General features: G+C 28.6%; 9 protein-coding genes across 9 annotated transcripts; 5 read left to right on the top strand and 4 right to left on the bottom strand.

Annotated features, from left to right (window-relative positions):
- Positions 1-148: 148 nt before the first annotated feature.
- FG379_002965 (uncharacterized protein) lies at positions 149-2182 on the bottom strand (the record flags this gene model as incomplete). Its single annotated transcript, XM_067328595.1, has 1 exon — positions 149-2182. One exon carries the CDS (start codon positions 2180-2182, stop codon positions 149-151), a length of 2034 nt encoding a protein of 677 aa, XP_067182177.1.
- A 720-nt stretch (positions 2183-2902) lies between these two features.
- Positions 2903-5410, top strand: FG379_002966 (Dbp7p; the record flags this gene model as incomplete). Its single annotated transcript, XM_067328596.1, has 1 exon — positions 2903-5410. One exon carries the CDS (start codon positions 2903-2905, stop codon positions 5408-5410), a length of 2508 nt encoding a protein of 835 aa, XP_067182178.1.
- Positions 5411-5491: 81 nt separating this feature from the next.
- Positions 5492-5947, bottom strand: FG379_002967 (dynein light chain tctex1; the record flags this gene model as incomplete). Its single annotated transcript, XM_067328597.1, has 1 exon — positions 5492-5947. One exon carries the CDS (start codon positions 5945-5947, stop codon positions 5492-5494), a length of 456 nt encoding a protein of 151 aa, XP_067182179.1.
- A 343-nt stretch (positions 5948-6290) lies between these two features.
- FG379_002968 (uncharacterized protein) lies at positions 6291-8255 on the bottom strand (the record flags this gene model as incomplete). Its single annotated transcript, XM_067328598.1, has 1 exon — positions 6291-8255. One exon carries the CDS (start codon positions 8253-8255, stop codon positions 6291-6293), a length of 1965 nt encoding a protein of 654 aa, XP_067182180.1.
- Positions 8256-9081: 826 nt separating this feature from the next.
- Positions 9082-9841, top strand: FG379_002969 (uncharacterized protein; the record flags this gene model as incomplete). The annotated part of the gene is made up of 4 exons (XM_067328599.1): positions 9082-9142; positions 9209-9429; positions 9514-9618; positions 9674-9841. 4 exons carry the CDS (start codon positions 9082-9084, stop codon positions 9839-9841), a joined length of 555 nt encoding a protein of 184 aa, XP_067182181.1.
- Positions 9842-10043: 202 nt separating this feature from the next.
- Positions 10044-10706, top strand: FG379_002970 (uncharacterized protein; the record flags this gene model as incomplete). Its single annotated transcript, XM_067328600.1, has 1 exon — positions 10044-10706. One exon carries the CDS (start codon positions 10044-10046, stop codon positions 10704-10706), a length of 663 nt encoding a protein of 220 aa, XP_067182182.1.
- Positions 10707-11004: 298 nt separating this feature from the next.
- FG379_002971 (uncharacterized protein) lies at positions 11005-11670 on the top strand (the record flags this gene model as incomplete). The annotated part of the gene is made up of 1 exon (XM_067328601.1): positions 11005-11670. One exon carries the CDS (start codon positions 11005-11007, stop codon positions 11668-11670), a length of 666 nt encoding a protein of 221 aa, XP_067182183.1.
- Positions 11671-11725: 55 nt separating this feature from the next.
- FG379_002973 (ring domain) lies at positions 11726-13084 on the bottom strand (the record flags this gene model as incomplete). Its single annotated transcript, XM_067328603.1, has 1 exon — positions 11726-13084. One exon carries the CDS (start codon positions 13082-13084, stop codon positions 11726-11728), a length of 1359 nt encoding a protein of 452 aa, XP_067182185.1.
- An 838-nt stretch (positions 13085-13922) lies between these two features.
- FG379_002974 (uncharacterized protein) lies at positions 13923-14615 on the top strand (the record flags this gene model as incomplete). Its single annotated transcript, XM_067328604.1, has 1 exon — positions 13923-14615. The coding sequence occupies one exon, from the start codon at positions 13923-13925 to the stop codon at positions 14613-14615; it is 693 nt and encodes a 230-aa protein (XP_067182186.1).
- Between the last annotated feature and the right edge of the window lie 52 nt (positions 14616-14667).

Below are 14667 nucleotides of genomic sequence, written 5' to 3' on the forward strand. Positions count from 1 at the left end.
GTTGGTTCATTGCTTTAGCAACATGAAAATAAATACAAATGCACACTTTATAGTAAATGGACATAAATGTATATTATTATCATTTAATCATATTTCTTGTGCAATTAGTCGTATATTAGTCATACTAAAACAAACTGATTAGTTATTTTTACTCATTTTTTTTGAATGTAATATCAATACCAACAGAAATGTGGTCTGAAGAATACACTGGATTAGGCAGTGTATTTATAGGATTTAGAACATCTTCTTGTATATAACCCAAATATTTATTGACGTATATCTTATATTTGTTCATTATATTGTTTTGTTCTACAAGGTAAATATAATCGAGTTGCCCTGAAAAACTGTTTACTTTATTAGTAAAAGGATAATATAAATTTTCATCGAAACTAATGGAGTCGTCGTTTTTAGTTCTTTTTTTGTTATCACTTGCTAATATAATGATGTTGTTATATTTACTACCAATGTTAATATTAAATAAGTCAACACATTTATTTGAAATTTGGATATCAAACCCAAAATCACCATTATCAGATAGTTTTTCAATTGCGTTATTTTCAAAACAAGAAAGAATGTCCTCACTAATATGAACTTGAGAATGAAACCAATCTATTGATTTACGGGATAACTCACCATTAATAAGCAACATTCTGGCATCTGAAAAAGGTAGGGTATTAAAGTCGCCCATAATAAATGGGATGATGTCTATACCCGAATATTTATTTTTAGTATTGTTAATAAAATCACAAATTAAATCCATAAATAATTTGACCTGTATTATTCTAATATGACCACCGTATTGGTGATAGTACAAATGAGTGTTACCGATTATATAGATAATATCTGATTTATTATGTTTTAAAACAGTTATTTGGTAAACTGTGGAAATATTGTTCAAGGATTTTTCAATAAAATTAGGCCATTTGATATTAATCTCGCTCATTAAACTAGAGTAATTGCTCTTAAATAAGTCTCTAAATAGAGTGGCTTTTGTTTCTAAAAGTTCGAATTCACTTTCTCTATAAAAGGTAGAAACACCCTCGTATTCATTATGAAATACTCCTTTATAACCCTTATTTTCTAACAATATTTTAATAAAAGAGTTGTATAATGACGACTGAACTTCCTGCATACATATAACATCAAATTCCAAATCAATTAGTTCTTTCGCTAAAATGCTTCTTCTGTAGTTTGGTTGCAGAGCATAAATGGGACAATTAGGATACATTTCAGTCAAGGCTTTCTCAGTCTGAGCAAATAATTCTGACAGAATATTAAATGTTACTATCCTTAGCCTATTAGTATCATTTTCAGCCCCATAATTTTCGTTTTTTCTTTTAAAATCTTCAATTCTGGAATCACGCCATGATCTTTTCAAGGGAGCGTTTATTTTGTTAAATCTATATACTGTATCGAATATAGGAGATTCAAAATATTTATCTATTATCCTTAAAATTAAGGAGTAATTATCAATATGTTCAATTATATTTCTAATTTTATCATTGTCATTTATATTTTCTAAATTCATTTCACATACCAAGTTATTGTCTATTTCAATTATATTTTCCGGAAGAGTTTGGAGTAGCTCAAACTTCATCCTACTTTGAGAAGTATGACCTTGCAAATACCATTTATAACTGAATTCACCTTCATCTCCTCTGTGAAATGATAGTGAAGGAACCACTGGGAACCCTAGCCTAATTTCATTTCTTAGAGTTACACTCTCAACTAAATTCGCATTTTTAACTATTTTAAATGAAAACTTTTTCTCAATTTTGTTGTTTAAATTCAAATCTAGGTTAACAAAACAATCTTGTTCTAACTTTAATAGTTCTTCCAATGAAATTTCGCCAACTGACTCATTGTTTTTATTTATTGTTAACAAAACTCCTAACTTAACATTTTTATCAAATCGACTTTTTATATAGTTTTCAAGTTGTTTTTTTAAATTCAAGGAGACTCTCTTATTGAATGAGCCTGTCATTTCGTCGGAGTTTCTATTCATTGTTAGTATTATTCTCTCATTTGCGTGATCTTCCTTTTTATTATAGTAACTTTGAATAAAATCCTTGAATTCATCTTCCAACGTTATAATGAATTTCATTACAACCCGTCCATCTATTCCAGATTCGGTAAGTATAACAAATCCATCTTTTATTTTTAATTCGTCTTTATTTTTCATTTTTTACTTTATTTATTAGAAACTTTTTTCTTTAAAATGCGAATTTATAAACGTTCAAATCATTTCCGCCATTTAATTTAATGAAAGAATAATTTTTTTGATTAAAGCCTTAAAAATAAAAAAATTAAAAGCTCGGAGGCTTCCACTTTTGTAACTAAAAAATATTAGTAAAAAATAATAATGTTAATCAGCACTCATCTTTTAACGGAGTCACAGGACCACTTTACATTAGTTTTAGGATAATATCAACCAATATGCCACAAATCTTTTACTTAAATATAGAAGCTTAATCTAATTGATCTAATCTTTAAATAATCAATTACTTGTTTTTGTGATCAATCACTTAAAAAATATCACTGAAACATGAGTATTATATATTGTCACAAAATGTTAACATGCAGATAACAAAGAATACAAGTAATGTTATTCTATTTGGTAATATAATAAAAGGCTTAATAAGATAACAATGGACATGCACCAAGTAAAAATAAATCTTCAAGATATAATCTGTTCGACATTAATTATATTACGCTACAATAAAACGAGTTTCTCATCCACCCTTTTTTCATTTTATTTTACTAGTTAATTTCCCGATTTAAACATTATGCCAGTTTGGCGGCAAAACACAAGAGTAAAAGGTGACATTAATCGAAAGGTTATGATAAAACAAAAAAAGGATAGCAAAGGCAGTCTATGTAAAAAGACGTAATTAAGGTCAACATGGGTGAAAATTTGGTTTATTTTCCGGATAATAATAATGATGAAGACGAAATTGCGAACAAAGATGAGTCGATATACTGTAGAAAGTTTTCTGAAATAAAGGAGTTAGATAGAAAATTAGTAGCCCAACTAGAGGATTTAGGATATGTAAATATGACGAGAGTACAAGATATAGTTATTCCTAAAATATTGAATGGTGGCGATATTTTATTGAGAGCACCAACTGGAACAGGTAAGACAATATGTTTCCTAGTTCCTGCTATACAATACAGTTTACTAAATAGAAGTGCACATAGACAAATAAAGAGAAGCGATGGTACGATCATACTAATTTTGACTCCAACAAGAGAATTGTGTATTCAAACAATGGAAACTGCGAGTAAAATAATGAAGAAGATGTCTTGGTGTGTAGTTGGAAGTATATCCGGAGGTGAAAAAAGAAAGAGTGAGAAGGCACGTTTGAGAAAAGGAATAACAATATTGGGTGGAACTCCTGGAAGAATTCTGGATCACATTGACTCAACAAGCAGTTTCAATATTTCAAATTTATGCTCTTTGATAGTAGATGAAGCAGACCGACTTTTAGAAGAAGGTTTCTTGTCGTCATATAAAAAAATATATCAATTTATATTGAATTCAAGAAATAATACTATTGAAAGTTTAATTTCTGATGATTCAGATGAAAAAATGAGTATGCATATAAATATTAGAATGAAAAAAGAAAGTGTAAACACAAAAGTGATATTGGTTTCTGCAACATTATCAAAGCCTGTTGAAGATTTAGCCAAATATTCACTTAAGAATAATCCAGAGTGGCTTATTATGGACCAATATAAGGAAATAGACTACAAGTTTGATGGCGAAAGTGACACTAAACTTGAGACTGATTTAAACGAAAATAAACATAAAAGAAAAGGACTATTTTCAGTACCAGTAAGCTTAAGGCAAGAGTGCGTAATTATACATGATAAATTTAAGATACCAGCACTCATATCTTTGTTACTATCAAGAACTGAAGTGGGGAAGAGAACAGTAGTATTTGTTTCCAGTACACAGGTGGTTGAATTTTATTTTTCACTTTTACAAAGTATGAGATGGCCATTAATAAAGTTAATCAGGGGAGGGGTGAGCGTGAAAAACTCAATTAAGGATTTGGAGAACTACAAACAAATTACAAACAATAAAGATTTGAAGATTGATAAGAAAAATTTAAATTCAACTAATCTTAAGAACAAAAAACTAAAATATAAAGGTAATAAAAATAGCCAAAATAGAGAATCAGACTCAGATTCAGAATTTAGAGATGACATAATAATTTCTGATTCAGAGTATGTTAGTGAGAATAAGAAAAGGAGCAAAAGATCTGATAATAATAATTTCCAAACAAATAAGAGTAACAAGTGGGTTAGTGGCAATACTCATTTAGTTCAGTTATTTGATAGCCTTTTTGGCGAATATATTTTTAAGAATACAATATTTGATGAAGAAAACGAGGAAAGTGATTATTATAGCGATGGAAAAGTTAAATTTAAGAATAAAAACGCATTGGTTATTAATAGCAGTGGGTCGATAAATCAACCTCCAATATTTATGCTTCATGGTCATATGAATAAAGATGATAGAATAGGGCAGCTAAATTCATTTGAAAATAACAAAAGAGGAGGGGTATTAATTACGTCAGATGTAGCTAGTAGGGGGCTTAATTTTCCAAAGATTGACACTGTTATTCAATTAGATCCTCCTCAATCAATTGAAGAATATATTCATAGAGTTGGCAGAACTGCTAGAATGGGGGATAAGGGCACTGGAATTATTTTTCTAAGACCCTCAGAAGAGGCATATTTAGACATTCTTAGTTCATATAATATAGCTAGTAAGGAAAAAATGATCATATTAAGCGAATCAACTATTTTTGAAGGCTTGATGTTAAATAATTGTAATACAGGTAAAATTGATGATATATCAGGTTTTTACTATTCTGTTATCAATAAAGTAATCACTTTAAATCCGAGTGACACGAACAGTGATTTATTAAATAAAGCTAGAAGGGCATATATTGCATATATTCGTTCTTATTTAAGTTATGATAAAGAATTCTCTAAAATATTCTCAATTAAAAAATTACATTTGGGACATGTTGCTTCATCCTTTGGTATAAATGAGCAGCCAAGCAAAATTATTGGTCATATTAAATATCTAGATGGTGTAATTTCATTTAAAGAAAGAATGAACATTGAGAATAAAAGTGCTGCAAACAAGAGCGTAAATAAAGAATTCAAGGCGACTAATAACAAACAAAGTGACAATAGAGTCAAAAGCAAGAAAAGAAATATATCGAAAACCAATTCAGGTTTAAATAAAACGAGTGAAGCAGAAAAACCAAAATACGGAGAAAAAAGGCAAAGGGTTAGTAAAGAGTTTGAATTCAAAACAGATCCTAATAAGACTGGATTGATAGATAAGGCATTAATGCTTATGAAAAACAAGAGTGAAATTTACCGTGAATAATAGTAGCTAAATAGGAATAAGTAAAAATATTATTAATTCTTAATTCATAACTTTTTTTTCTTTTGTAACAGTGTTATAAAGTTAATACGCTACTCCATATACTACTACTACACAATGCAAGTTTTTATTATCCCAACGATGTGTTACACTACCGTCATTTGCTTGATCCCAATAACATGTTGTGAATAAGTGAAAACCTGCGGGACTTCTCTGTAATACAATTACACTTACAATATATTTAAATTTCTCGCTTAATTTACGTAAATTCTCCAGGCATTGGCTTGTTATTGAATCTACCCACGTTGTTACCTCAGATGCATTGTATTCTGTTGATTGATCCAATACAGAATTTATTGATGTAATAATACAATCTTGAACACCGTCCTTTATTGATGAAAAGGACGATATTGAAGATAGTTGAGTGTTCGATCCTCTTTGATCTAAATCTTGCTCTTCCGTCGTAGCTTCCATTGATAAATCTGCTGCTTTTGTAACTGTGTTTGATGACTCACCACCTGCTTGTGATGAACTTGACATTATCTACAATCAATTTAACCCCAATTCAATATTTAAATCAAACCAACTCTCTTAATACGAAGGATAACCAGTAATGTAACAATTGTATGTAAAATATATTGTATATATATTTAGATGTGTTTCAAGAAAACGTAACTCGAAGTGTTTGTGTCTGTATTTATATTTCTTCAAAAAAAACCTCACCTAATCTTTATAACTTCAAAATTATTTTTTGTTAATGATAATTTTACTTTTTTGATTAATTTAAAAAGACCCACATTAACTGTGCGAGGATAATGTGGCGCCTATTGTCCCGCCTTTGTGTTTACTAATATAAATATTTCATTTATACACTAATTACAAGTTAATTATTAATAAATATATTGTTAGATGGTATTGTAGATGAAGAAGACGATGTGGTAAGAGTGTTTGTATTAGTACTGGTTGTTTCAATTGTTTTGTTAGAATTTATTATATCATTCTGATAAATAACGCTTTTCTCACAGTTTAACCCCATTGCACTACTTCTTAAGGCTATGTTATCTAATCTCCTACTTATTTCTTTATACTTAATGTTGCTACTGTCAAGATTTTCAGATCGATCAGGTTTTTCAATGTTTTCTGAAATAGAGGACTCATTTAGATGATCATCGCTGAATAAGTCATCATTCTTTGTGCAGTTTAGATCGCATAATTTACTTAGTTGACCATTTGATGACTGATCTCTTATGTGCTTAATTTCCCTTTTGTGCACGGAGACGAATTCATCAACGATCATTTTTTTCTCGTCTTGATGAAATAATTCCTTCCTTTGCAGTTCAAGCTCAAGGTCGTTTATAATATTTTTGTAATATTCTTTTAACTCATTTATTTTATCCTCGTATTTAATTTGCATATTCAATATTTCCCTATTTTTATTACTTTCCATATCAATGAGTATGTGTTCGAACTTTATTTTAAAGGCTTGTATAGAGTTATTCTTCTCTTTTTCGTTATCAGCTATCATCTGATTGTATTTTTGTTGAACTAGTCTTAGTTCTAATGAATGGTCTGATTTCAATGTATCCATTTTTCTTTTTGTTTCTTGTAATAAATCATTCAGTTGTTTATCATGAATCTCTGTTATTTTCCTCTTTTCTTCAATAAAATATTCGTTCATTTTGTCTATGTCCTCTTTGTGACTTGAAAGTATTAATTTAATTTCCATATCGTGATTTTTTTGTTTCTCCATTAGCCTTTCAATATATTCATTCCTTGTGCGATCATATAAGCCATTATATTCTTGTGTTATTTTCAATATACCTTCCCTATAGTTTTGTGCATCTTGATACCTTCCAGTGCGAAGCATGCTAACTTCATTTGTTGAATCTATTTTTTCTAAAGTAATAAATATATCTTTACCCATATTTGATTTTATATCATCATTATTTTCCTCAGTACATGTTTGCACATTTACTTTACTAACAGAACCATAATTGTATATTTGTATTGGTGTTTGACAATTAATAGTCTTTTTTATTTCGTTTTTTATATTAATCCTATTCTTTTCAACATTTTTCAGTAAATGTGAGAGTTTTATATTATCTTTTTTCAAAATAATATTATTATTGTGCAGTTTTTTATTATTCTTCCTTTCTTTGACATATAGTTCACTCAAATTAAAATAATAATATATTAGGGATCTAATTATTTTAAGGCTCTCGTTGTTTAATTTAGGGTAATATTCATCTTGAACGATCACTTCATTTCTACTATAAGTATTTACTATTTCATTTGTAACTCTGTTATATTCTAGAAACCATTTTTTGTAATGGTCAGTTGAAAAACTGTTTTTATTTATTTCAACACTCAAACTACTTTCATGTATTCTGTCAATCATTGATATTATTTCCCCTATCAAAGATGTTTCTGCATTTTCATGACCTTTTGAATCGATATTTATCGTTTCGGTTAGTATTTCTAGGTCTAAAAGTGAAATAAAATTATTTTTTTTTGAATTACATGACTTATTTCTAGACTCGGAAGAACTTAGTTTTGCATAATCCATTTCTTTTGCGAATTCTAATTCTATTTTTTTTAATTCACTTAATTCATTTTTATTTATTTTTTTCCTTAAAAGTGATCTTTCATCGATAGTTCTATTTCTATTCTTTGTTTGTTTATTACTTGGAGTAAATTTGGGGGTTGAGCTGCAACTTTTTAATGAACCTGAATAATTGCCATCATATATCGACACATCACTCATTTCACTCTTACTTTTTGTTTCAGTATTCGCAGAATTAATACTAGTATTCTCAATGTAGCTAGTGCATTCCTGGAAATTATTCATTATTGAAAGCATTAACTATTCAATAAAAATCTTATCCTAAATATTTTTTAATCATTTGATTGCTTGTTTTAATAGTTAACTCTTTTTAGATCTTCTAAGTCATGAAAACCATCTAATTTAAAGAAGATAAAGTTGATATTTATGCCTTATTATTATTATAACCTTGATCACAAACTATTATACCATAGATCTAACAAAAAAACTTCACTTTTTTACTATTTTTTCTCAATATCTACTCCCTTTCAACCATTTTTTAAATATTTGTACATGCCACATTGATTTTTTAGTGCGCCAATATTGGATGTCAAGTCTCCAAAGGACATTTTATCACAGTTAACAAATTATTCTTTATATTCAAGGTGTCTAGTGACGTCGAATTTATACAATTAAAGATAGAAAATTCAGGAAACACCGCTGTGATTTTATTTTTAGTTATTTATTACAAAAATGGCTGTTATTCATCGTGCTCTTTCCATTTTATATTCTATTTTCTGCGTTAAATTGGTTATAAAGGAGCGACATGTCCTTCAAAGCCCTCGTGTGATGAATTTTACTCTTTCTTGTTTAGTTTCTATTGAAAGGTTTGTTTGACCTTTATTAATAAGTTTTCCTTGATAATGCATGCATGCAAGTAATGTGGATAATGACGTGTGCTTTTTTCTTTGTAAAATGACATTTTAGTTACTCATGAGATAAATTGCATGTTGATTTCAAATAAACAATAAAAAATATTTCAACTGCTATTATTTTAGTTTGTTCTACAGATTTTGATTCCAATGAAATTTCGTACGAAGGTCACAGATTAATTGTGGAGTAAAATAGAAAAATGATAGTAGAAGAAATTGAACCGATATTAATAAAACAACCAGATGGTACTTCTAAGATAGGTAAGATTAATTTTTTGTGAACCACACTTTTTCTCTTTAATTAAGTAAACGCAAAAAAAATATTAGGGGTACCACATGAACTGGATAAATTTATGTCATTTAAAATTGATAACAACCCATTTTCTGAGATGTGGAATATAAATTCAGTTACAATTGATCAACTAAAACTGATTTACTTTAAACATGAAGTATACTTCTATATATTCTTTACAATAAGTCTACTATTTGAAATGGCAGTAATGCCTTCATTAACAAATATAGTATATAGTATCGTTAAACAGAAAATGGTGAGTTAAAAGATAAAGTTGATTTATATTCGGTTTTAACTAAAAAAACTATCACCACTATTTTTGCCTTATTTCTCTCTAAAGATAAAGAAATATTCACTGTTGTTATTTGGAATTATCGTTAATACTCTATTTTCACTCGTACTTTTAATTATTATAATTTTTAATAGTATTAACAGAACTTCGAAGGTAAGGTTGGACTAAAAAATAACATATAATATATTTCTAATAATTTGATAAATAGAAATTAAAGAGTTATACAATCATTACATTAATATGGGTAATTTGGCAATTATTTACACCAACAATACAGGGGAGGTATTTTTTGATAGTTATATCAACTAGAACTATTTCTGCAATAATTGCTAGGTTTCTGTCAAAAGTAATGGATAAAATATCGTTTTCAAACTAAGTGATATTACTTAAATTATAAATTTAGTAATCTGATTATAATAGTCAACTACTAACAATATTATAAATGTTAAACACGGAGGAAGAAAAACCAGGAAGGGGGGAAGGTGAAAAAAATAATTAAAAAACTTGGTATAGTATTTGAACGGAATAAAAATAATAAAAAAGTAATAGCGAAATTGCAATATCGTTTTAACAGTTAGATGGAATTTGAGTTAACTGATGAGGAAATACTTGATGTTGACTTTTTAGTGAATGAATTTTTTATAACTAAAGGTAAAAACGAGAATAAATCTATATCAGAGTTATTAAAAGCATATAAAATAGGCTATAGTAACATATTAATATTAAAGTTTAATGACTATATAGACTATGAGAAAAGGTGTGATTGGCTAATTCACTATTGCGATAATATCCTAGCTAATACAAATTTATCAAATTCACAAAATAGCTTAGAAAAAATAGACGAGAATATTGAATGCGATGTATTAGATGACGAAAATAGCAAAGAAATATTACTAATAGTTGATAGAGAATTTGAAAAATATATTAGAAATGACGTAAGGTATTTATCTGATTTGAAGTACACTAATAATGTTATTATTAAATATTCGGATAAATTGTCTAGTTGTATAAATTCCAGTGGTAAAATATCATTGATTGAGATAATACTCAGAATACACGAATTATTCATTAATTTTAAAATAAAGTACATTATAATAAACGAATTTGAAAAATTGGTCGACTCGGGTGATTTTCAATCAAATGAGACTAAATCAATTGTAAACTCGCTGTTATTATCTCTAATAGTGAACATGAACAACATTAAAAGTGAACATGACTTAAAAATCATAATTATTGAATAATTTATCATAATAATGCGTTATTTTTGTTAGTGAGAGAATAATAGAATATTATTCTGTTTTAGCACCCTTTTTAACACACACTTCAAGCTTTGAATTAATTAGGGGTGTAGTTTTTTTCTTTTTTTTTTTTGATTAAAGACAACACACTAATTTTAAATTGATAAATATTAAAAAAAGAAGTAGAAAAAAGGGATGAATAAGTGCAAAAATCTACATAATCATATATTTTCTTATTTATTAAATAATTTAAATATACTGTTTCATAGGTAATAGGAGGAATATTAGTATAGCAATCACAATGGAGGACAGTAAAATTTTGAGTAAGAAAAAGAACTCAATGATTGAAATGTTCACATGTCAAATTTTAACCACAAGATTTAGAGCGTTTTTATCATACTTTCTTCCGATGGTGTATGGGATTTCTTTGTTTAGTATGGCTTGGTTAAAAGTCTCATCACCAATATTTGTAGCGATTTGTTTGGCATTTGGATCAATAGATGTCCTAACATCAATAGTTGGAATGATAGGTGTATTATGTCCATCTGGTTTAGCAATAAGATCAACAATACCACTATTAGCAATGGAAAACTTGGTGACTTTTTTGATTTCAATAGGTCTTTTGGTTGAAAGTGTATTATATAAGGAGTATTCAAAAGAATTTCTAATATTAGATTTCAGTGTTGGGTTAACTGTGTCATTTATACTCATGTTAAGTACTACATTAAGTGTTATGTTCATATGGAAGATAACTGATTATTTAAATGACTTGGAGGCAACAAATATATTTGAAGAGTTAGCGAATAGAAACTCAAGGTCTTCAAAGTTCATTTCAAACATTAATAGAGAAAGTAACATTATAACGGAGAATAAGCCACTTTTTAACAAAAATAATGGGAAAGAGGTAAATAAGACTAATATCGACGATAACAAAAGCAATGATTTGAAAATAGATATAAAGAATTAGGGTTATTTATATTTGAATACTCGTTTTAATTAATATATAAATTTTAATTATCATTCTACTTGTAATTATTGCACCACTCTTTTGACTTGTCCAAATAATTTTGTACTTCGTAACTTAATCTGTCCCATGGACAAACCGAATCAATCAGTTTATTTTCACAATATCTGCATATTTTGTGTTCACATGGATTTAAAACAATTACGTCGATAAATTCGAATGATTCACAACAAATTGGGCAGACGAACTTGTCATTAATGCAATCAGTGTCATACATGTTTTTACTAATTGATTCTATGATCTTATTAATAAGAAAACATCTCTGTTTTATCAAAGTTGTTTTGTGTTCATAATGGGATACTTTTGGGTTAATATTATTCAGGGATGTATTTTCTGACTCTATATCCGTAAAAATAAGATTTCTTATTGTTTCTTCGATGTGTTTCTTCTCACTAATTGATATTTCTTGCAGTTTGCCGAATCCAACCTCACCATTTGAGGAATTGGTTTTGATATTTTTTTTTTGTTCCGGGTCAACATTACAAGTACTAATTTTCGAAATCAGAGATATTTCATTGTTTTTTTTCAACCTTTTAGACTGATCTTCTTTTGAATCAGGAGCAGATTTCTTGTTAATTTCGTTTTGTATCGCTTTATATTTATTTGTTTTATCGAACCAATACTTTGCCTCAATACTCGAATTAAATGAAAATTGAATAAATGCAGTTTCATTTCTCAATTGAAAATCTGATTTAATAAAAATGAAATGACTTTCTTCAATAGATTTTAAGTGAATATCAATCATATAATCCAACGGAAACGAGTAAATAACTCTGTTATTTAAACTGAGTGAACAGCCATCGTTTACATTTGAGATGTAACAACTACTACTTGTATTACATTCTTTGTTGCCTTCATTATTTATTTCAGAAACGTTTTCATCTATTTCTCTTGAATTAGAGAAACAGTCCAATAAATTACCATCCCAATACAACACGTATGCTTCTCTGTTTTTTGTTTCAAATGCTAAATATAAATCACCTTTCCCAATAATATTATTTGAAAAACCTATTCCAATGTCACTAATAACCTCAAACTTACTGACTTTATCATTCATTTGATCTTGTATTTCAATTTTATATAAACCCAAATTATTCTCTATTTTTGACTTAAGTGTGACCTCATCTTCCAAAGATTTTGCAGTATCAGAGTTTTCCCTCCGGTTAGCTCCTAAAGATGATATATCAACCAAATCATCATAAAAACTTACTCCAAATGAATCACTGTTATCATCTAAAATATCATTCAAACCACCCACTTCGTCTATAACTAATACCTGGTTATCATTCAGACCTACACAGAATTCCTCGCTTGAATCATTTTCTCCCAAATACTCATCATCATTAATAGATTCCATGTTTATATTTCAATATATAAGAAACAATAGACATAATTTATATTGATTCCAAATATTACTAAATGCCGTTATTTTCTATTTGAACATACTCTTGTTTACAAAGTCCTCATTTAAGTGATTTCCTCGTACACAAAATACAACAAAACGCAAGAAACTAACAGGTGGCATATATTATCGTTCTGTTTTGTAAGTAAATAGCAATATATAAGGAACTTATATTCGAATATTTAGTCTCCCGTTATTTACATTTAAATGTTGTGCGGGCGCAGGGAAAATGCAATAATTGTTTGAGCACAGATTATTCTCTCCTGTTTGATTTCACAAGGTTTTGGTGGAATTTGGAGTAAACTTTAGGATATTTGATTTCAACCAAATGTTACTGAAGGTTAGCTATGTGATAATGTCACATTTCAAAAAAGTATATTTAATAAATATGTTTTTTAGGTTACATATTCATCTTATTGTGGGGCTATTAATCATAGCATGGCGCCATTATGAGCGGTACCTTTGTTGGTATTGAAAAATAAATTAGCGTAATAAATAGAAAAGGGGTAAATAGGATTCATGGCTTTTCCTTTTGTACGAATACACAATACTGATATTTCTAAATAGTAAGGATTTTGTAGTTTAATAAATTGTGTATTCTCTTGGATATTTTATGAAATCGCTGAAGTATTTTTTCTGTTAGGTGGAGGGTAGTTAAATAGTTACCCCTGAGAAATTGCAAAAGTACTGGAGATAGGAAAGAGGGATTATAATTACAAGTGAAGTGTAACATTATAATTATACGTTAAATATTATTTCTGTACGAATACAAAATAAAACATTGCTTTATAAAATGGAGGAAACTGAGAAAAACAAGACAAGTGCAGAGGGTGAGATAACAATCATACCTAGATCCATAATAGATGGCAGCAAATTAATATTGAGATTGAAAAAGGACGAGAAGTTAGGTTATGAGTCTCCAACTAGAATATTATTTTCAAACAAGCAATTAAAGCTGGAAAGATCAGTTTGGTGGCTGACAGACGTTATTATAAATGAAAACAACACATTAGTTGTTCTCGATTCTTGCTCACAAGGAATGAAATTTTTTCCAGTACCTATGAAAAAGTTCGGTACATTGTATTCAAGAGAAGGTGTTGGACATGTGATTACTGGAGACATCATTAGAAGCAGGATATGTAGCAAGAGTATACCTTACAGAAATTGTAATAAATTCGAGTATGCACCCAGAAACTCGGGTGGGACTTTGACTTCAAAATCAAATAGCTCATCTGAGGAATGCGACGAAGACATTGATATTGTCTATTTAAGAGGTGATGATAGTATATTAAGATATATTCTCCAGCCTAACGAACAATTGGAGCTTTCAGCTGGAACCGTTATTGCCTGGACTGCAGGTGTTTCATTCAATTTCAAATCTTTTTGTTGTATGAAATTCGTCACTTCAGTCGTCGGTGATCCCAATAACATTTCTACTGTGTGGATAGCAAATAATGGATCTAAGATGTTATATCAACACGGTTAGTCACAAATTGATAGAAATAGGGATGATTACAAAAGGCAAAGGCGATTAATAT

The sequence above is a fragment of the Cryptosporidium bovis genome, assembly GCF_009768925.1.
Source record: "Cryptosporidium bovis isolate 45015 chromosome Unknown contig_5, whole genome shotgun sequence".
Classification (NCBI taxonomy): domain Eukaryota; phylum Apicomplexa; class Conoidasida; order Eucoccidiorida; family Cryptosporidiidae; genus Cryptosporidium; species Cryptosporidium bovis.